General features: G+C 45.8%; 1 protein-coding gene and 1 pseudogene across 4 annotated transcripts in view; both read right to left on the minus strand.

Moving 5' to 3' along the window:
* Positions 1-21,124, minus strand: part of FAT3 (FAT atypical cadherin 3) — a 603,349-nt gene that overhangs the window by 50,264 nt on the left and 531,961 nt on the right. For all 4 annotated transcript variants that reach the window (XM_036923269.2, XM_036923272.2, XM_036923270.2 and 1 more), the window contains 5 exons: positions 9,351-9,740; positions 6,185-6,399; positions 4,802-4,939; positions 3,686-3,829; positions 648-845 (listed from right to left, as the gene is read on the minus strand). In XM_036923269.2, the coding sequence (XP_036779164.2) occupies positions 648-845; positions 3,686-3,829; positions 4,802-4,939; positions 6,185-6,399; positions 9,351-9,740 (1,085 nt within the window). The remainder of the gene's footprint in view (positions 1-647; positions 846-3,685; positions 3,830-4,801; positions 4,940-6,184; positions 6,400-9,350; positions 9,741-21,124) is intronic.
* Positions 5,400-5,524, minus strand: LOC118931152 (U4 spliceosomal RNA; annotated as a pseudogene).

Below are 21,124 nucleotides of genomic sequence, written 5' to 3' on the forward strand. Positions count from 1 at the left end.
TGATGTACACAATTGAATGCCATACAATTATAAAGAATTCCTATTCTTGCTATAGCCACCATTAATAATGATTTCAGGTGCCCTCAGGGAACTTTCTGGCATGCTCTCATTTCCTGCTCCTACCCACACCCTTTCCATTCCTGCCACTTTGAGCCATTTCATTTTACACAGGCCTCTGACCTGGAGGTAGCAGAAATCTTGAGAAGCCACTGCCATCTGGGTGCTTGGTCCCCTCCTGCCTCACCGGGAAAGCTTACTAAGCAGAGCCCTCGACCAAAGCCGAGGCTGTGTTATGACTCAGTCCCAGTAGGACAAAGACAGGTCGCTTTGATCAGTGATTGTCTCTGTGGGTCCATTAGAATCCCGGGAGTTTTTAGAATGCAGATTTAGGCCCAGGGACTGTCTGCCCCTGCACAGCCCTAAAGGAAATGTCCCTTCTGAACAATGATGCTTCCTTTCCTTCCTGTTCAATTTCACACAAGGAGACCGCTTTTATTGGTGTGAAATTGAATTTGAGATTAAAAGAGGAATATTTCTGCATGCTCATGAATTATGTTGACTTGCCCCACAAAGAAAAACCAACCAACGGGCCCAGAAACAAGCAGAGGAGAAAGCTGGCCAGAGGCGGGCAGGGAACAAGGCCGTACCTGGACACACAGCACGTATTCCGGGGAGCCCGTGTGCTGGAAGACCACGGCTGACCGCAGGATCCCATGAGAGTCCAAGAGGAACTCCTCCTCTTCATTTCCCGACAAGATAGAGAACGAGAAGGGAGGCCCGTTGTGAAAGGAGTCTCTGTCTGTCACCACCAGCTGCAAAATGCTGGTGCCGACTGGCTTATTTTCCTGCATAAAAGAGTATATTGAAAAGGAAGATAAAATTACACCTCTGTTAACATTAAAAAAACCCATCATTACTGGCTGAGGGTGCTGTGCTAGAAGACAGGGCTTCTTGCAGAGAGGACTCCCTGGGATATTATCTTGTCTTCTGAAAAAATGCTTGGCTGCCACCCCACAACTGCCCTGTGAGCCAGTAAGCACAGGGGAAGCACACGAGGACTTCGCTTGGAAGGCATCTGTGGCTTCCATGGATGGTGCCAGCTCCACCTTGTCTTTGATGGGCTGGAAATGTCCTGCATCCACCTGAGCAGCTTTGGGGGTACAGGATGCTCACCGGTCTCTGTGGCTATCCTGGAAATCCTTTCGGGCCAAGAAAACACCAACCTATTGGGATGGGAAGGCACTTTCTCACACTTGTCCCAACACACTTGTGCTGAGGCCCAACACTGTGACACAACATCACAACATCAAACTTTTTTGGGGGGGCATCCTGGCACCTTCCCCATAAATATACACAGGCTTATGCCAGGTGGAGAATGGAGCTTTACTCCCCCACCCTCCCTGAACAGTTTTGCCATGTTTCTTAAGGAGAAGAGAAGGGGATAAGGTATTTCCCAACTTGAGAATGAAGAGAAAGGACATCCTTCACTTCCTGAGTGTTTTTGGACACCCTGATGTTATTAAGCAAGTGTTCGTTCCCAGAACCTCTCTGCATTTTCCCCAGAATGGCAACGCAAAGGCTCTCCGCCACTCCCTCCTGGGACGGAGGTTCTCCTCACGGTGGAAACGCCAACTTGAATTCCTCTGTAGCGCAGGCTCTGGTTTCCCCGCCCCGCGCGGTTTGGACTTCAGCGTCACAACAGCCTGGGCCTGAAGTCGGTCTCATTAGTTCAGGTCTCCTGATGACATCGACTCAGGATGAAGTGAGTTTGGGTGACAGAGATGAAGACAGTGCTACACTGCCGACTGAAGGCAAGCCATGCATGGGGCAGGCTTGCTAGTTTTATGCGCTGGAATTAGTCTTATGAAAACCATGTGTTGGGAAAAAGGAGGGACACTTTTTGAAGGAGAAAGAGAAAAGGACCTCAAAGCCCTCTCCTTTTGATCCTTCTCTCAAGAGGCCTTCCGGCCACCAAGAATTAGACACCGTCTCACTCAGGAATCTGTCTTGGAATCTCCTCAGCCCGGTGAAGATTTACTATTTCACACTGACAGCATACTCAGCACCACACAAAACGGAAGATTTATTGATTTGTTTGTTCACTCCTATACAGGCCATTTCCCTCCCAGAAGAGAGAGAGAAAGAGAGAGAGAGAGAGAGAGACGGAGAGAGAATGTGCGCCCTAGGGGTCACCGTCTGAGAAAGAAAGGTGGACAATAACACGGGTAGGCGCTGGAGCTGCCGAGGGGCGCTAGGGTCACGCTCACGGGCTGGGGTTCTTGGCTCTTTCACGCTGACTTCCTGCTGTGCATGTGAAAACAGCCTGTCTAGCTGATCGATGTGTGTCATAAAACCGAACGTTGAGTCGGCAAAGCCTGTTTTGTTTTGGGACGAGCACACAGAGGTGGTGAGAGCCAGAGCGCCACTGTGGGTGACATCTGGAGAAGAGCCATCTGAGAGAAACGGAGGAAGGCGCAGCCCCCGGGTGAAGCTCTGTGGAAGCAGCAGAGCGAGAAGAATGCACAGCTGCTGGAGGAAGCCTCACAGGGGAGCGGAAAACCAAAATACCCCCAGTGAAGGCATTGGATTTCGCTGACAAAGGGGCAGGAATGAAGCAGAGAGCCGCTTGCTGTGTGACCGCCTCTCAGTCTGACCGCTGGACAGCTCAGCGGTGAGGTGGGAGCCGGCTACGGATGGCCAGACTCAAAAGTCTTGCAAATCATTCCTTAGGGGCCCCTCAAGACCTGGCTCACTCTTACCTTACCTTCTACCCGCAAAGCCCTGGGAACCCACGGGATGTGATTCTGAGGCTAAACTGGATCAGGCAAGAGCAATTAATTCTCTAGAATATGTGTGATCCTCCTGCCCCCCGAGGACATGTATATCAATCCCTGTCCCCTCTAAGTACTCCACACTGACGGTATTCCTGGGCTGGATTCCCCAATTCTCCTGAGGTTGGGCTTCCAGCTTCTAGAAATACTGGGAAGAGGAGGTAGCTTGGTGGTGCCTCCTACCGTGCTCATGAACTCTCCTTTGAATAAAAAAATAGAGGGGAAAAAGAGTCGTTCTCTCTGATAGCAGAGTACAGCAGTAAGTTACTCCATCCTGCTGGTGCATTTTAAAGAGCAGGGGCATTTAACGAGCTAGACAAACTGCCTATGGAAGACTGATTTCAAAGAGTAGCAGCTCTATTCCGATGCCCAGTCTCCCTTTGACAGATGGGATGGTTTGCATCTGTCTCCCTCCCCTGCCAGAATAGCAGAGTGGCTTATGGGCAGCCTGTCACTGTGGAAAGAGAAGAGCTGCTGCAGAAGACAGACCCGAGTTCAAGTCTTGCCTCTGCCACTTGCCAGCTGCATGACCTTGGGTGAGCACCCAATCCTCCGGTCCTTAGCTCCTTCACTGTCCAATGGGGGCTGACCCACCACCCCAAATCACGGGGGTGTGCCAGGGGCAGATGGTGTATGTAAAGCACCTGACCCCTCAAAGACCCCAACCAGTGAGAGCACTTACCAACGTTTATTAATCAGTTGCAGTAGAAGAATCAGGCTCTTTTCTTACCAACCCTATGATGGGATGAGTTGATATTAGGTAAAAACGGTAACACACCACAAGGAGTAAACCACAGCACAGGAAGACGGCTGAGTTCGTCAGGACAAGTGTCTGTCAGGCTGGGTTTGCTCACCTGAATCACAGCGGTGTAGTTAGCAGGTGTAAAGAGTGGGCTGTTGTCATTCACATCAGAAATATCAATGTTGACAGTGGCAGTTGATGACATCGTGGGAATGCCACTGTCTGCTGCCTGGACCAGCAGGGAGTATCCAGACACCTGCCAGAGCACGAAGGGCAGACAGTAAAGAAATGCAGCACCTCCTTCCCGATGTGTGCACAGAGTTGCTGAAGGCTCTGTTGTACTTTGCTGAAGACCCACCAGCTTCACTTTGGTCCTCTAGACCAGGGTCTCTCAACCTAGGCACTCATGTGGGGTCAGCATGATCCTTTGTTGGGGAGCTGCTCTGTGCACTGTAGAATCGTCAGAATCAGCCCTGGTTTCTACCCACCAGAAACCAGTACCACCCACCTCCTACCCATTCATGGCAACCCCCACCAATGTCTCCAAACACGGCCAGATGTCCCCTGGGAGGCACAACTGCCCCTGGTTAGACCCGCAACTCTCGGCCTTTGTTCCAAACTAAGTGCTGTCCCCGTCCATCTGCCTTATTGATCAGTTCTGATACTTCAGGAGGTAGGGGACGTATCACCCAGGGAGCTCCTCCAGCTTTTCAGCACCACCACAGTGACATCTTCTCCCATATCTAATTCCACTTTGAAGACACATGTTTTTGGTCAAAAAGACAATGTTTAGTAACTTAGTTTAACCTTGAACAGGGGAATTTTCTGGATCATTCTTTCTGACTTAGATCCCTTCAGGTGATCCTTTTGTATCTGCTCACCTATAGCAACAGCTGCTTATGAAACCAGGACCACCGGATCCTAATGCTGAAGGCATTTTTTTTTTTGCCTTTTTGCTCTAGGAAGAACCAAAATTCAAAACATCTAGAAGACACATATTTGCTTTTTTTCCCAAACATCCATAACTAAGAACTGTAAGCATCTCTTGGCAGAGAATTCTTTCAATTCTTTCAAAAGTCTAATCCAAATACACTGTGCTGCATTTTAGCCCATTCCTGGTTACTCTCGTTATTTCAGGTAGAGACTGTTCTACACTCATGGCACCTGTGCCTGATTCCAGTGAAGGCATGGGTGTGGATGGGAAGGGGGCTGGCTTAAACTAGCTTACCCGTTCCCGGTCTAATTTCTTCTTAACCTTCACAAGTCCCAAGACAGGATCCACAGCAAATTCGTTGTCCCGATCTCCATTCACAATGGAAAAATGAATCTGTCCGTTGGGCTGGCTGTCTGCATCTTCTGCTATTAGCTTCCCGGGACACAGCAAAACAAAGGAAAAGCATGACATGAGACAGAGAAAAGGGTTACTCACAGTGCCCCAGGTCTGTGCAAATGGGCAGAGCTCTGACATTCCCTCAGGTGCTATGGTCGCCAAGGTCAGTGGTCATGTCCCCTGGAAGGGAGGATGGTTCAGCTCAAGGAGGAAAGTGCCACCGATGGGGCTGCTGTTTCACTTGTGCTAATTTTTACCTGCCTACAGCCTGATGCTGATTAGGCCTGATATTTTCCAGGCCTTGAGCCAGTAAGGACTGAGCCAACACTTAGTGACAGGGATGCCTTATGATCCTTTCCCAATTCTGCAGAACACGGGTCTCTGCCACTGAGCCGGGCGTTCGTTAAACCTGTGCGTTTCCACATTAAGGAGACCAAGAAAATTTCCTTCCCCTCATGGCAAACACACTGCCCCATTGGTGATGTTGGGATTGATATGTATGAAAACATTTTCATAACATCCAGGAAGGACAGAGGGAAGTCTGCCTTTGATGTTTTCAATTAGCAATAATTGCACCTCAGATAAACCTCATTGGCTACGATGCTGCCACTATGCAAAGCTAGTCTGCCTTTGATATGTACAGAAGGCACACCTACCACCTGGTGCTACAGGGGCCGGAGAACAGGGTGGCCGGAAGGGACCTGCCCAACCTAGGAATGGTGAGGATGGTAAGGCTGGAACTGAGTTTCCAAAACGTAATAATTAATTCTTAGAGAACCTGTATTCTCCTAGTGCATGGCTTGTATTGGGAAAAAATCTTCCAGAAAGAGCTTCTCTAAGAGTGGTCAATCAATCTTAAGCCTGTTTCCATAGTTGCCTCACTCTGTGTATGTGTGAGCGTGTGCATGCATGTGCACACACAAGGGGTTGGGGAAGGATTTTATTCTACCCTTAACCACAAAATAACTTATCATTTAAGATCACAAACTAGTAGGAGCTCTTATTAGAAATTCACTCCATTACCTGTTTTATTTTCTCGAAGAACATACAGTCTTGGGAGAAAAGTGATTCATTATTGGTCACTTACAGCTTGATATAAATGAATTATCAGACCCTTTTGAATATGCAAGCTGGAGAAGAAGTTGAAGGACTGGTGCCTAACTAGAGCTCCTGGGCACAAAAGGACTCTGAAAGGAGAGAATTCCAGATAGACCTTGCTCACTTTGTCACCCTGTTGAGGATTATTAATCCTACACATCTGAACCTCCCACTGGCACCTACCGAAATAACAGAGTCTCCGACCAATGCGTCCTCACTTATAACAGCACTGTAGACATCTTGGCTGAACTTCGGGGGGTTGTCATTCACATCTGTGAGGTTGATGCTGACAGTGGTCACAGCACTGAGAGCTGGGGTGCCCCCATCTTTGGCTTCCACCACCAGGTAAAACTTTTTGCATAGTTCATAGTCCAGGACTTCAGAGACAGAAATACCCCCTTTGAGGAAAAATGGAGAGCTTTAGATATGTTGGAAAAAATCACTGGTCAGCAGTTCCATAATCATGATAACATCTGTAACACCATCTCCAGCCGGTAATTTTAGATATTCAGGCAGTTTATTAAATACCCTGCTAAAAGCATCCCAGGTGTGTGATTACTGCTGTCAGTTAAAACATGGCTATCCTTCAGACATAACACTGAAGAAATTAAGTCTATCTGTCTCTGCAATAGTTCCTGAACTTCCCGGGCATTACTCACCCATATGTAACTAGGAAGTAGGGGCAGGGACGAGTATTCCCAATGAGTGTCTCTTGGTGATTCCTCAGACAGACTTGAGAATGAGCCTTGCTGTATGGATGCAGTTTGTGGAATAAGTGAAGGTTCCTGTGGCCAGGATTCTCATCTGGCCCTGGTTGGTTAGCTCACTACACACGTGTGGGCAATGTGTTGTTATTGACTCTATATAAAGAGCTCCATCCAGTGCTCTGGGCGACACGGTGGCATGGCTGCAAGACTGCAGAAGAGCAGAGCAGGGGCTGAGGTGGTGGCAGCACTGAGGACAGAGGCCCAAAGGACAGCTGTGGGGGAAGAGGGGCCCAGAGGCAGAGACTGGCTTGCTGTGTGCAGACTCGCTCTGAGTGAATGGGATTCTGCCACAATCACAAACTGAGTGATTGACCTGCCACAGTGGAAATAAAGTTGGGTATAACCCTTTCACCCCAAGAATGTTCTACTGTCATTTCTTTGGTCACATTGAATCCATAGTGAACTTGCCCGGGGCTGAAACCCATTGGCAAGACAGGTTGTATGACACCACCCTCTGTCAGCAGACTTAATTGAATTAGCCACTAAGGTGTCTTGCCAAATTATAATGTGCTTATTCGAAACTGTTATGACCCAAATTGGGCAAAGGTGTCAGAAGTCTCAAGGTATAATGACATAATGGAAAAGGAAATACCTGGGAATCAGTGGCCAAATAGGAAATGTGAGTATACGGTCCACAACTCCAGAACAGAGACAACGCCCAGGCTGCAGTTATTTAAATGAAGCAAGCAGAACAGGTGAAGGCAGCTGGCTGGGTGCCACCCTGCGGAGGCGCTCTGTGAGCTATTTCCCTCCCATCCACCTCCCAATCCTGCATTCCGCACTTGGCCGCTGGTCATTGTGCTGCCTACGAGTGGTTCTCAAGTGCATGTACCTGTCTCCCACTTGGAAAATTATCATTGGACCAACGGGACTCTATCACATCCATTCAAATTTCCAAACAGGCAACTTTTCTAGCTGTTAAGGCTGCCTTTCTACTTAGGTGAGAAACAGAACTCATACCTATAACAAGAGCCTCTTTCTCCCCATAATTAAGTTTTCTTAGCAATCACCACCCTTAGTGCTTTATTTTGCATCCCAGTCTCGTTATCCAGTGCCAGATTTAAACAGTACTTAATCATTTCCCCATGGTGTTCATACACAATGGCCATAACTACACAGCCTAAGACTAACCCATATTTAAATGAGGAAATTCCCCATACATTTTAATTTGACATAATGACCTTAATAAACAGAGTTACTGCTGGGAGAAGCTGCTAATACAATTCCTCTGTCAATATTTCTACCTTCCTAAACTTAAGGGCAGAGAGGATGTCTCCCTTGTTTTTTGCCACCCTCCCAACCCCCTACCCCCCAGCGTAGCAGTGTTGAATAGAGGTTAGAGCGTGTACTGTAGAGTGAGAAGATCCGAGTTCACATCCTGGATCTCCCGCTTACTCACAGTGGACATTGGGGAAATCATTTAACCTCTCTGAAGCTGTTCTCATATGGAGAATGTGAGAAATAACTAATGATTAAATTCAGAACCTGGCGTACTCACAAGGTTAAATAAACATTGCTGATTATAGTAGCTTTCTTGGGTGTTAACTGGACTATGCAAAGGGGAGCGAACCTCACTGGCCCCCTTGCTCAGCAAATGCATCCTTGAGTGATGAGGGAATCATGCCCAGTGGCCGGGAGGTGCTAGAGTCTCAGCTTTCTCATCTGAACACTAGGGCTGCTTTGTCTATTCATAGGAGATTAGCTAAACCAATGAGAATAGCCACGGAAAGTGCTTTGAAAATATTATTAGAAACACTATGAGAATACAAGGGTGAATATGTTTACATCTCAAAGAACATCCAAACTTGTTTTCTGAATTACCATCTTGAAACTGGCCCCTAACAGTGCCCCTAATACTCCCTGACGAAGAGAAAGGCCTAGGGTTCCTCTTTTTGTTCTCCTGGTTTCTTCCTAGATCTCTTTTCCCCAGGTGTTGGATGTCACACCCTAGCATATGAACAGGGTGTCCTGAGAAGAAACAACACCATTCCCACCAGGACTGATGGAAACTGTATGCGGTGCCAGGTCCAGCTGACAGGGGTGCCAGGCTGAGAAGCCTGCAGGTCCCGTGCAGACCACGTTCCAATGTCTGCCTTGCTGCGTGACCAGACAGTGGCAGCCGGAGTGTGCGTGTGGACAGTGGCAAGTGGTTGCTCATCTCCAGGGGCACTTCCAAACACAGAAACATATTATCCAAGAAAAAACAAGCAAACAAACAAACAGCAGGAAAGAGAAAAACAAACAAACCCTTTTGTGCTCAGTATGCAAATACTACTTCCTCTCCTCACCTAGGAACCATATTACCACCCCCAAGCCTGCCTGTGAGAAATCTGGGAGCCAGCCTGGGGGGCCAGGATTTGGGGAAGGAGTCCACAGCTTGGGACTTACAATGAAGCAGGGGCATCGTGAGCCGCAGAGTGTCACAGGCACCCTGGGGGCTGCATGCAGGCCCTGCTCTGAGACTTGTTTCTATTACGAGGGAGGCAGGAGGAGGCAAAGAGCCCACCCAGGAGGGCACTGGAGAGGTAAGAGAAGCAGGATATACTGAAGCTTGAATTCTAAGAAGGGTGCTGTTTACCCACCTGTCTTTGGGTTGATTCTAAATTTCCCTTGCTCATTCCCGGACCGGATGAGGTATGTAATCTCAGCATTTGTGCCGATATCTTTGCTGGTGGCAAAGACAGCAAGGACCTGGGTGCCAGGGGAGGTGTCCTCAGGCACTGTCACCAGGTAGTCCCTCCTCTCAAACACAGGCGGGTTGTCATTAATGTCCAGGACAGTGATGGTGACGGTGGCAAGAGAGGACAGGGCCCGTCCTGGGCTCTGGTCGGCGGCCTGCACGCTGATGTTGTAGGAGGACTGCTGTTCTCGGTCCAGTGGCTGCTCCAGGACGATGATGCCAGAAGAGCCGTCAATGGAGAAGAAGCCGTCGGCTGAGCTGGTGAGGGAGTACACGAGCTTCCTGTTGATGCCTGCGGGGAGGGGAGAACGGGAGCACAGAACATGGCCTGATGCTCTGCATGAGAATGCTACGGCTTTGTTGGCTAACGGAGAACAGTAATTACAGAAACTAACACATTTGACCCAACAGAAACGTGAAAAATATACAACTGAATTCAACGGTAAACAAACAGAAAATATCGGTAACAAATTTTATAAGTAATTGGTTATTCTTAATGTATGAAATATCTCCACACATCTTTAAGGAAAACTCTAAGATGCCTGAAGGTGGGTAAAGACAGGCCACCAAAAGAGAAATATGAAATAACCAGTTAATCACTTCAACAAATATTTATCTGGAATCTATCAGGCACTATTCTAGGTGCTAGAGAGTCTGGCGATGGAGAAAACTCAAGCATTATTCCCTGGGCAAATTTTTACATTATAGTAGGAGTAAACAAGAAATTAATAATAACAAAGAATTAGTGAGATAAATGACATGCTAAGGGGTAAAAAAGGGAGAGAAATAATGCCATAACGGGGGATCAGGAGTGTTGCAGGGAGAGGAAGTTGGGGAGATGGAGGGAAGGGTGCTAATGGTGAATAAGGTAGTCAAGAAAGGCCTTGATGTTTGAGTAAAAACCCAAAGGAAGGGAGGGCCTGCAGCTACCAACATGAGGGAGGAATACTCCAGGCAGAGGGACCCACAGGGCAGAGACCCTGAAGGGGGCCCACCTGGAGGGCTTGAGGAGCACTGCCGGGAAGACCACTGTGACTGCAGTCAAGGAAAGAAGCATTAGATGAGATCAGGGTGACAGTGTTTGGGAGCAGATGGTGTGGTGTCGCGGTAGCAGGGTGGGAAGACACTGCAGGCTCTGGGAGCGCACAGTCCTGTGGTGTGACTTAGATTTTAACAGGAGCACACAGGCTGTTGGTGGTGCATAAAGAACAGCAAGAGAGGAAGCAGAGCGGCTGGCCGACTCTCACAGGAAAATAGGCATGCGAAACGGGGTGATGGTGATGGAAGTGGGGAGAAGTGGTTGGGTTCCAAGTCTACTCTGAACACATGGACAGTGAGTGCAGAGGGGGTCCTGGATGTGTTCTGAACTTGGAGGTGGTGAGAAGAGATTGGTTTCTGACCATGGATCTGGCAGGATATGGGATGTGAGAGAAAGAGAAGATCCCAGGATGACTCGAAGATTTTGGCTGAAAAGAGGGAGCTGCCATCAGCTGAGATGGAGAGCGCTGTGTGAGGGCTAGGATTTGGATGACAGGTCAGGGACCCTGTTTTGGGCAGATTAGGATTGAGATGGGCATTTTTTATTGAAGTGGAGGTTCAAGTAGGAAGTTAGTACGGGAGCCTGGAGATCAGAGGAGAGGTCCCAGCTGGAGCTATACATCTGAGGTCATCAGAGTTCACATGGCATACGTTGCCATGAGAATGGATGAGGACTAGGGGATATAAAGAGGAAGAATAAATCTGGTGACCAGTGAGCCTGGAGCACTCTATCAAAGAAGGGAGAAGCTTTGTCAGCAGGTCATCTCCAGCTCTATGATTTAAAGGAATGTACTTAGTTACCAAAATACCATTTTACCATAATACATATTAAAGCTAACATGTATCAACCAGGAAATCTCCACTAACAGCGAACAAATTAGTTAAGGATTGTTGGATTGACTTCTGGTTCTGAAGACTGATTTCATCAGAGGATCTCAGTACTTCAACATGGTTTGTGCACCTCAAATTCACTAGGAATTAACATTTATAAGAAGCAAAATGCAACAAGTTCGTAGGCTGGAAAAACATCATTTTGATTCTAAATGCCCTTACTGAAGGCAGTCATTAGTCAGGGGTCTAGCTGTGACAACCACCTAGAAATCTCTTCTGTGAATCATGGGTCCCTAGAATATAAGCTCTCAGAGGGGTGGGCGGAAACCCGTGTTGTTTTCTATTATGAACACTTCAACAAGGGACATTTGGCAGTAATAAGAGTTAAATGTATTTACCCCTCCCCCCAAAGTACAATTTCCCTTAAGCCAAAATTCCCAGCAAACCAATAACGTCATATATCTGGAGAGAATGACATAAATTGCATTATGTGGCTTTAACCAAAAGGTCAACACTGAGAGCTAGTTCTTGGTTGCATTCCAGAGAGTCCATTTTTTTCCAAAGTTTCATCATTTACTTTTATTTATCCTTCAAAACAACCACCCGGTGACATATAAACATCAACCTCTGATTTTATTGGTGCTGGGGTCAAAAACAAGAAGGCTTTCCTCTTTCCTTGCTGCCCCTTGAAATAAGGCCCCAGAGCAGAGCTTTTACGGAGAGCTTCCGGCTATTTTTGAAGTGGCGGCAAGATTAAATTCTTCGACATAAATCCCTGGGGTGAACATGCAGAGTGGAAAGTGATCAGGCTTGTGCCTGAGAAACAGTAACCCTGCCTGGGTGTCAGAGGGGGTTGCATGCCCCAGAAGCTGCCTTGATTGATTGGATGGTCTCAGGACACCTCCCAACATGTGCATTTATGGAAACACATCAGCGATCAGCATAAACACACCAAATCGGTTGCAAACCATGCACATTCCCTGTAGGTTGGACTGCCACCCTCAGCCCACGGAATGCCACTCTTTCCAACAGTAAGAGGGGGCAGGAAATTCACACAGGGTTTTGATCTGAGCATCTGCTGACAACAGCAAAAGCCACCTCGCTGACGCCAAAACCAGGGGCTGATGGGCTCGCCTGCTGCCGCTGGCATTTCTACATAGGTGCAAGCGGTGGAGTCCCATTTTCCTAGGCTATTTGCTCAATCCCCTTTAGGGTTTCTCGAGATCTGCTCCTGGACATGCTTCCTCTTCAGGCCTGCAGATCATTTAGGAAGAAGGTAATTCTGCCTCACTGTTCTGAAAGCCACAGTGCTTCCACCAGCAGAGCTTGGAGAGGCAGGGGGTGCACTTGCACACGGCCTCTCCCTGGGACCAAGGCCAGAGGAAGGGTGCTTTCACGGCTGTGTTTCCTTCACTGGGACAGACAGCTGAAATCTAATTAAAAATATCCCCTGTGCTCTGGTCTGCAGTTTTCTCTTCCCTTCCAGTCCTACTCAGAGGCTCTGCTCAGATCCCCAAGCAGGAGATGCTGTGTTCTGGGAGATTCCTGCTCAGCGGGCTAGCTCTGTTGTTGAAGCACTGCATTTACGAGGCTGATATTAATCAGCCCCACAAAGACCACGGCTCCCCTCTGAGCAGATTCTGTTCATTTAAACTTGGTGACAGGGCTTTTCTGCTTTACCACAGCAGAAAACCATCCCCTCCCCACTGAGTTGCTGACCCAACTCCCTCCAGCCCCCACCTTCCCATACATTCTGCTTCTGACACTATCTTGAGCATTTGCACCAGGAGGAACTGGGAGATTTATTGTTTCCCTCTCCTGTTACCAATCAGACTGATTTGAAAGCAAGAGCAGAAAAGGGGGAGAAAAAAAACCCCAAACCAATAAGCCTGCTAAATGGCATCACTTATGATTTGGTAGCTCTAGGAAAAGGGCAGCATAAATTTTTGGAATGTATTAAAATTCCAGTTTAGACACAGTGCAATGATCTCAGTGATTTCTAGAAATTAAGTCAGATCCGTAAGTGCCAATCTGGAGACAGTACTTTTGGTGTGGCATTTGGGTCTTTGCTGTGTTGCCAGGCGATGTGTGTTATCTGTGTTAAATGAACGTGGGTCATGTCACTAAAAGGGAAACTTTCTATGCAAGGGTGTATGATAAATGCCATCCTTCAAATCACCCTCCCTTTGCTACACACCCAGCAGAAAAGAGGAACCTGATTAGAAGACTCGTTTGCTAATTGGTCACATGTTCTTACTGCACATCACGATGTGTTATATTTAATCCATCATTTTGTATCAGTGTTTTTAACTATGTAATTCTCGTCTCCAATTTGTGCCTAATTTAATGAGGACAGAGCTACTTAGCTTCTTAAAATGCTGAAATGACAGGTTACCAAGAGAAGTATGACTTTCATTGCAAGTGAAGTTCCTGCAGGTTAATGGTAGCAAATGGAACAGGCAGGCCTTCAGAGGATTAAGATCAAGTAAAAAGAGAATGATTAAAATCTCTGTTGGCTCAAAGGAAGTAATAGGTAGTGGTACTTTGTGGAGTGACGTTGGACTACCAAAATAGCACATAAAAATTCCCAGGAGGGAAGGCTGTGGAGTTGTGGGGTGGGTTGCCAAGAGTATTCAGATTCTCTCCCTCAGAAGGTCTCTAAATGGAGGCTAGGTTCCTCTCAATTCAGCCAGATGGAAAGATGGACTTTTTAACGGCAAGAGCTGTACATAAAAGTCAAAGTTTCGAATGCTTTAAGGTGAAGGCCATGGGGTCCATTCCTGGAAGATAGGAGATCTTGCTTCTAGTCCATGGTCTGTCCAAAGTACACAACTGTACTTGGACAAGTCACTTAAACACTGGATCTCAGGTTTCTTCATTTTTTAAATGACAGAACTGAGGTCAGTTGAGGTCTAAGATGATCTTCCAGCATTGTGCTTCATTTCCAAGTTAAACCAATGGAGCTAGTTCCGTTTATATTTCCAAAGCACTGCTCTCCCCATCCCCCACAGCTGCTCATTAAGTTGCCAGACCTGAGCATAAGTGGGCCGCCTTGCCAAAGGGGAAGTCCAAATTAAGCCTGATCATGACGTGCTATTGGAATCTTCTGGATGGGGAGAAAGTGCAACACAGCTCATACTGCTCAGAGGTCACACACACAGCTTACAGCAAGGCTTTCACAGCTCAGTAAGAAATAATGCCGGCTCCTAGGATCGTCCCCAGGGATCTAACCCAGGCCCAGAACTCCGCTTTCTATCTGATATTGTTGCAGGGGTTAGGATCAGCACCCAAACTGGATGGTGAACAGGCCAACACAGAGATGTTTTTAACCTGGTCTTGAAAAAATGTTCTCCCCCTTCCTCCTAAGCTTAAGTAATCCACAGGAGCTTTGTTTTGCTTGCTTTAGGGTTTTATGTTGGCAGCTGCTTTGACCCTGTCTGGGCAAGACTTTGTCTGAGGTAGTCACACTATACGCTCCAGCAAATGTACAGCAGCTGGCCCGCAGGGGGCACACGGAACACGTGGGCTGTAGAAAATTACTGCAAACTGGTTTTCATAAAGGGACTGAATTCATACAGAATAGATACATGGGGAAGAAAAATTTATAAATAATCTCAATCATCATTCGCTAATACTTTTAATTTTGGTTCTAAGCACCTTTTAAAAAAATCAACTTTACTGATATATTGAGGTGTCATAATTCATGTACAATCGCATGAACACATTTTAAGTGTCCAGCTCATAAATTCTTTAAACGTGTATATCCCCCTGGAACCATGGCCTTCATCATGATATAGAATATTTCAATCTCCCCCTTAAAGTTCCATATTGTCCCACTATAGTCAGTCCCGATCCCACGCTCCAGGCAATGTAGTAACTGGTTTTTGAACCCACACTTCTCCTGCCTTCATTAATTCCTATCTGTCAGTCCTTGAAATCCCACAAGCGCATTTAGATTTCACAGTCGTTATGATCCAGGCTTGATGATTAAGGCACTCTTTTATCTAAGCTATAAGGATTATCCTTTGAAGAAAAACGATAAAGAAAGCTTTGGTTCTTGAGTATGTCCTTGTGTTCCCTTGTGACAGCCTTAACCTTAAAAGAGGGTAGTTACTTTTGAGAAGTGCCAGGATTCTGCTCTGTCACAGCGGATACTGGCTATGACCCTGCTATTTAATAAGGATTTGCCAAGTGCCACATGCTTGACCACTCAAGGCATTGTGTCCAGGGCAAGTGGAGCCCAAAAGACATGAGCCATAACTGAAGGAGTTTACCAACTTGATGAGGAATTACTTAAAACAGAATTAGAGTTCCCTGCATGTCTCTGGCCCCGTTTCCCTTTCCCCTTAGAATCAGAGACACCTCTTCAATGTCTCATGGGCAGGTCCCGCGGGCACGTGACGCTCCCATCCTTTCTCGACTAGACCACTGCAAGAGACTCCTAACTGCAAACTGCCTGAGATGCCCCTCCTGGCCAAGCCTAACCAGTGTTAAGTTCTTAAAACTCTGGCTCCAGTCAGGCCTCAGCTGCTCAAGATTGTAACCAACTTCTCACCTCTTACAATCAGACGTAAAAATGAGTGAGAGTGGCTTTCCGGTCCCTCACCACCTGCCCCAGCCCACCTTTTCAGGGTGCTCTCCTGCCCGACTTCCATCATGTACTGTCTACTCCAGCTGCTCCTGAGCACACCGTGCACATTTACACTTCCAGGCCTTTGCTCATGCTTTTCCTTCTACTCGGTATGTTTTCTTTCCCTTCTTCCCTTGTCAAAATCTGACATATTCTTTGCAGAGTCTCCTCTGGGACAGCTTCCTTAATTTCCCCAGTCACACCCTTCTGTTTTCTCTTAACATTATTTTTGCATCATTATTAGTTACACTTACACTCTCTCTCCCACTAGATTAATATATCTTTTAGTCAGAGGGACTGTGTCTTACTAGCTTTGTACCCTAGTACTGACCACAAGGCTGGGCACACAGAGAATAATGAGCATTGAATGGCAGAAGAAAAAACTAGGGACCAACCCAAGTGCATGAGCGTGTGAAGGCACTAAGTGTAGGTGATACGCACCCTGTATACATATGCCTGCTGCAAAAACAAGTATTAAAAGAATTGAAGAAACTCAAAAGGATGCAACACAGAGAAGTCAGGAATATTTATTATTAAAAATGTACATAAAACATTCAGAGATATATAAAAAACTATGGCTAGATAGATATTTGCATTTGCGAAATAAAAACTGGTAACTACCCAACTTCCCAAGAATGAGGACTGGTTGAATAAATCATAGTATACTCATATCACAGAATACTATATATATCATCATATAAAAGTGCCAAAGAATGCATACAGTGATACGGAAATGTGTTTGCAAGTCAGTGAATAAAGGAGGTTACCAAAAACTGTCATTTATGAATCCACGTTTGTAACGAGGAAAGGCAAAAGGGACTCCTATCAAATTGCAACAGAGGGTAGCATTGACTCGTTTTTTCCTTTTTGCCTATATTTCTAGATTTTACACAGCAGACACAGATCATGTTTGTAAAAAGTGAAACAACTAGTATGAAAATCAAGTACATGGAAAATAATTCTTTAATACCAATTTTGGAGAGCAAATTTCCATGTTGTTTTCCAGTGACTTTAATTATTGACATACATACCATTTGAAATAACTGTAGAAAAAGATACTTACCTATTGTATAAGGAATCTTTTTCTGAATATTTCTATTGCTCATTTTAGTTTGTGCTCAGAGAGTCACTAAGTTTACTTAGAAAATTATTTTTTTGTCAAAAATCTCAAGGTATTTCAAGGGATACATTTTAAAACTATTTGTTGAAGAGGGGCGGAAGATGGCGGCGTGAGTAGAGCAGCGGAAATCTCCTCCCAAAACCACATATATCTATGAAAATATAACAAAGACAACCCTTCCTAGAATAAAGACCAGAGGACACAGGACAATATCCAGACCACATCCGCACCTGAGAGAACCCAGCGCCTCGCGAAGGGGGTAAGATACAAGCCCCGGCCCCGCGGGAGCCGAGCGCCCCTCCCCCCAGCTCCCGGCGGGAGAAGAGCAGGCAGAGCGGGAGGGAGACGGAGCCCAGGACTGCCGAACACCCAGCCCCAGCCATCCGGGCCAGACTGCAGACACAGTGCGTGCCCAGGGGGCCCTGGATGCTAGGGAAACAGGGCAGCAAGAACAGTGAGGGGGCACCGGAAGCCGGGCGCCGGACGACACCACAAAAGCGAGCGACCATTTTTTTTTGTTTTTTTTTTCTGTTTTGCTCTGGCGAGCGCTTTTTGGAACTCTTAAAGGGACAGGGACCCCAATACTAGGGAAACAGGGCAGCAAGACCGGTGAGCAGATGCCTGAGGCTGGTGCCGGAGAATAAAGAAAAACGAGTGACCACCTTTTTTTTTTCTCTTTTTTTTTTGTGGTCATTGTTTTGTTTTGGCGGGTGCTTTTTGGAAGTCTTAAAGGGGCAGGGCAGGACACTTAATCCAGAGGTAGGGAATCCGGGGATCTCTGGGCACCCTAACCCCTGGGCTGCAGGGAGCAGGGAGGCCCCTTACGGAGATAAATAGCCTCCCAGCAGCTCCTGCTCCAACGCGACTCCACCATTTTGGAGTAGCTGCCCGAGCCAGGCCACGCCCACAGCAACAGCGGAGATTAACTCCATAGCAGCCGGGCAGGAAGCAGGAACCTTGTCTGCGCGCAGCTGCGCAGCACAAACCACTAGAGGTCGCTGTTCTCCCAGGAGAGGAGGGCCACAAACCAACAAGAAAGGAAGTCCTTCCAGCCGTCACTCGTCCCAGTTCTGCAGACTATTCCTATCACCATGAAAAGGCAAAGCTACAGGCAGACAAAAATCACAGAGACAACACCAGAGGAGACAGACCTAACCAGTCTTCCTGACATAGAATTCAAAATAAGAATCATAAACATGCTGACAGAGATGCACAGAAATACGCAAGAGAAATGGGATGAAGTCCGGAGGGAGATCACAGATGCCAGAAAGGAGATCACAGAAATGAAACAAACTCTGGAAGGGTTTATAAGCAGAATGGATAGAATGCAAGAGGCCATTGATGGAATTGAAACCAGAGAACAGGAACGCACAGAAGCTGACATAGAGAGAGATAAAAGGATCTCCAGGAATGAAACAATGTTAAGAGAACTGTGTGACCAATCCAAAAGGAACAATATCTGTATTATAGGGGTTCCAGAAGAAGAAGAGAGAGGAAAAGAGATGGAAAGTATCTTAGAAGAAATAATTGCTGAAAACTTCCGCAAACTGGGGGAGGAAATAATCAAACAGACCACAGAAATACACAGAAACCCCAACAGAAAGGATCCAAGGAGGACAACACCAAGACATATAATAATTTAAATGGCAAAGATCAAGGACAAAGAAAGAATTTTAAAGGCAGCCACAGAGAAAAAGGTCACCTATAAAGGAAAACCCATCAGGCTAACATCAGATTTCTCAACAGAAACCCTACAGGCCAGAAGAGAATGGCATGATATATTTAATACAATGAAACAGAAGGGCCTTGAACCAAGGATACTGTATCCAGCACGACTATCATTCAAATATGATGGTGGGATTAAACAATTCCCAGACAAACAAAAGCTGAGGGAATTTGCTTCCCACAAACCACCTCTACAGAACATCTTACAGGGACTGCTCTAGATGGGAGCACTCCTAGAAAGAGCACAGCACAAAACACCCAACATATGAAAAATGGAGGAGGAGGAATAAGAAGGGAGAGAAGAAAAGAATCTCCAGACAGTGTATATAACAGCTCAATAAGCAAGCTAAGTTAGGCAGTAAGATACTAAAGAGGCTAACCTTGAACCTTTGGTAACCACGAATTTAAAGCCTGCAATGGCAATAAGTACATATCTTTCAATAGTCACCCTAAATGTTAATGGGCTGAATGCACCAATCAAAAGACATAGAGTAATAGAATGGATAAAAAAGCAAGACCCATCTATATGCTGCTTACAAGAAACTAACCTCAAACCCAAAGACATGTACAGACTAAAAGTCAAGGGATGGAAAAACATATTTCAAGCAAACAACAGCGAGAAGAAAGCAGGGGTTGCAGTACTAATATCAGACAAAATAGACTTCAAAACAAAGAAAGTAACAAGAGATAAAGAAGGACACTACATAATGATAAAGGGCTCAGTCCAACAAGAGGATATAACCATTCTAAATATATATGCACCCAACACAGGAGCACCAGCATATGTGGAACAAATACTAACAGAACTAAAGGGGGAAATAGACTGCAGTGCATTCATTCTAGGAGGCTTCAACACTCCACTCACTCCAAAGGACAGATCCACTGGGCAGAAAATAAGTAAGGACACGGAAGCACTGAACAACACAGTAGAGCAGATGGACCTAATAGACATCTACAGAACTCTACCTCCAAAAGCAACAGGATATACATTCTTCTCAAGTGCACATGGAACATTCTCCAGAATAGACCACATACTAGGCCACAAAAAAAGCCTCAGAAAATTCCAAAAGATTGAAATCCTACAAACCAACTTTTCAGACCACAAAGGCATAAAACTAGAAATAAACTGTACAAAGAAAGCGAAGAGGCTCACAAACACATGGAGGCTTAACAACATGCTCCTAAATAATCAATGGATCAATGACCAAATCAAAATGGAGATCCAGCAATATATGGAAACAAATGACAACAACAACACCAAGCCCCAACTTCTGTGGGACACAGCAAAAGCAGTCTTAAGAGGAAAGTATATAGCAATCCAAGCATATTTAAAAAAGGAAGAACAATCCCAAATGAACAGTCTAATGTCACAATTATTGAAATTGGAAAAAGAAGAACAAATGGGGCCTAAGGTCAGCAGAAGGAGGGACATAATAAAGATCAGAGAAGAAATAAATAAAATTGAGAAGAATAAAACAATAGCAAAAATCAATGAAAGCAAGAGCTGGTTCTTCGAGAAAATAAACAAAATAGATAAGCCTCTAGCCAGACTTATTAAGAAGAAAAGAGAGTCAACACAAATCAACAGTATCAGAAACGAGAAAGGAAAAATCACGACGGACCCCACAGAAATACAAAGAATTATTAGAGAAGACTATGAAAACCTATATGCTAACAAGCTGGGAAACCTAGGAGAAATGGACAACTTCCTAGAAAAATACAACCTTCCAAGATTGACCCAGAAAGAAACAGAAAATCTAAACAGACCAATTACCAGCAACGAAACTGAAGCGGTAATCAAAAAACTCCCAAAGAACAAAACCCCCGGGTCAGATGGATTTACTTCGGAATTTTATCAGACATACAGGGAAGACATAATACCCATTCTCCTTAGAGTTTTCCAAAAAATAGAGGAGGAGGGGATACTCCCAAACTCATTCTATGAAGCTAACATCACCCTAATACCAAAACCAGGCAAAGACCCCACCAAAAAAGAAAACTACAGACCAATATCCCTGATGAACGTAGATGCAAAAATACTCAACAAAATATTAGCAAACCGAATTCAAAAATACATCAAAAGGATCGTACACCATGAACAAGTGGGATTCATCCCAGGGATGCAAGGATGGTACAACATTCGAAAGTCCATCAACATCATCCACCACATCAACAAAAAGAAAGACAAAAACCACATGATCATCTCCATAGATGCTGAAAAAGCATTTGACAAAGTTCAACATCCATTCATGATAAAAACTCTCAGCAAAATGGGAATAGAGGGCAAGTACCTCAACATAATAAAGGCCATCTATGATAAACCCACAGCCAA

The sequence above is a fragment of the Manis pentadactyla genome, chromosome 9 (genome assembly GCF_030020395.1).
Source record: "Manis pentadactyla isolate mManPen7 chromosome 9, mManPen7.hap1, whole genome shotgun sequence".
Lineage (NCBI taxonomy): Eukaryota > Metazoa > Chordata > Mammalia > Pholidota > Manidae > Manis > Manis pentadactyla.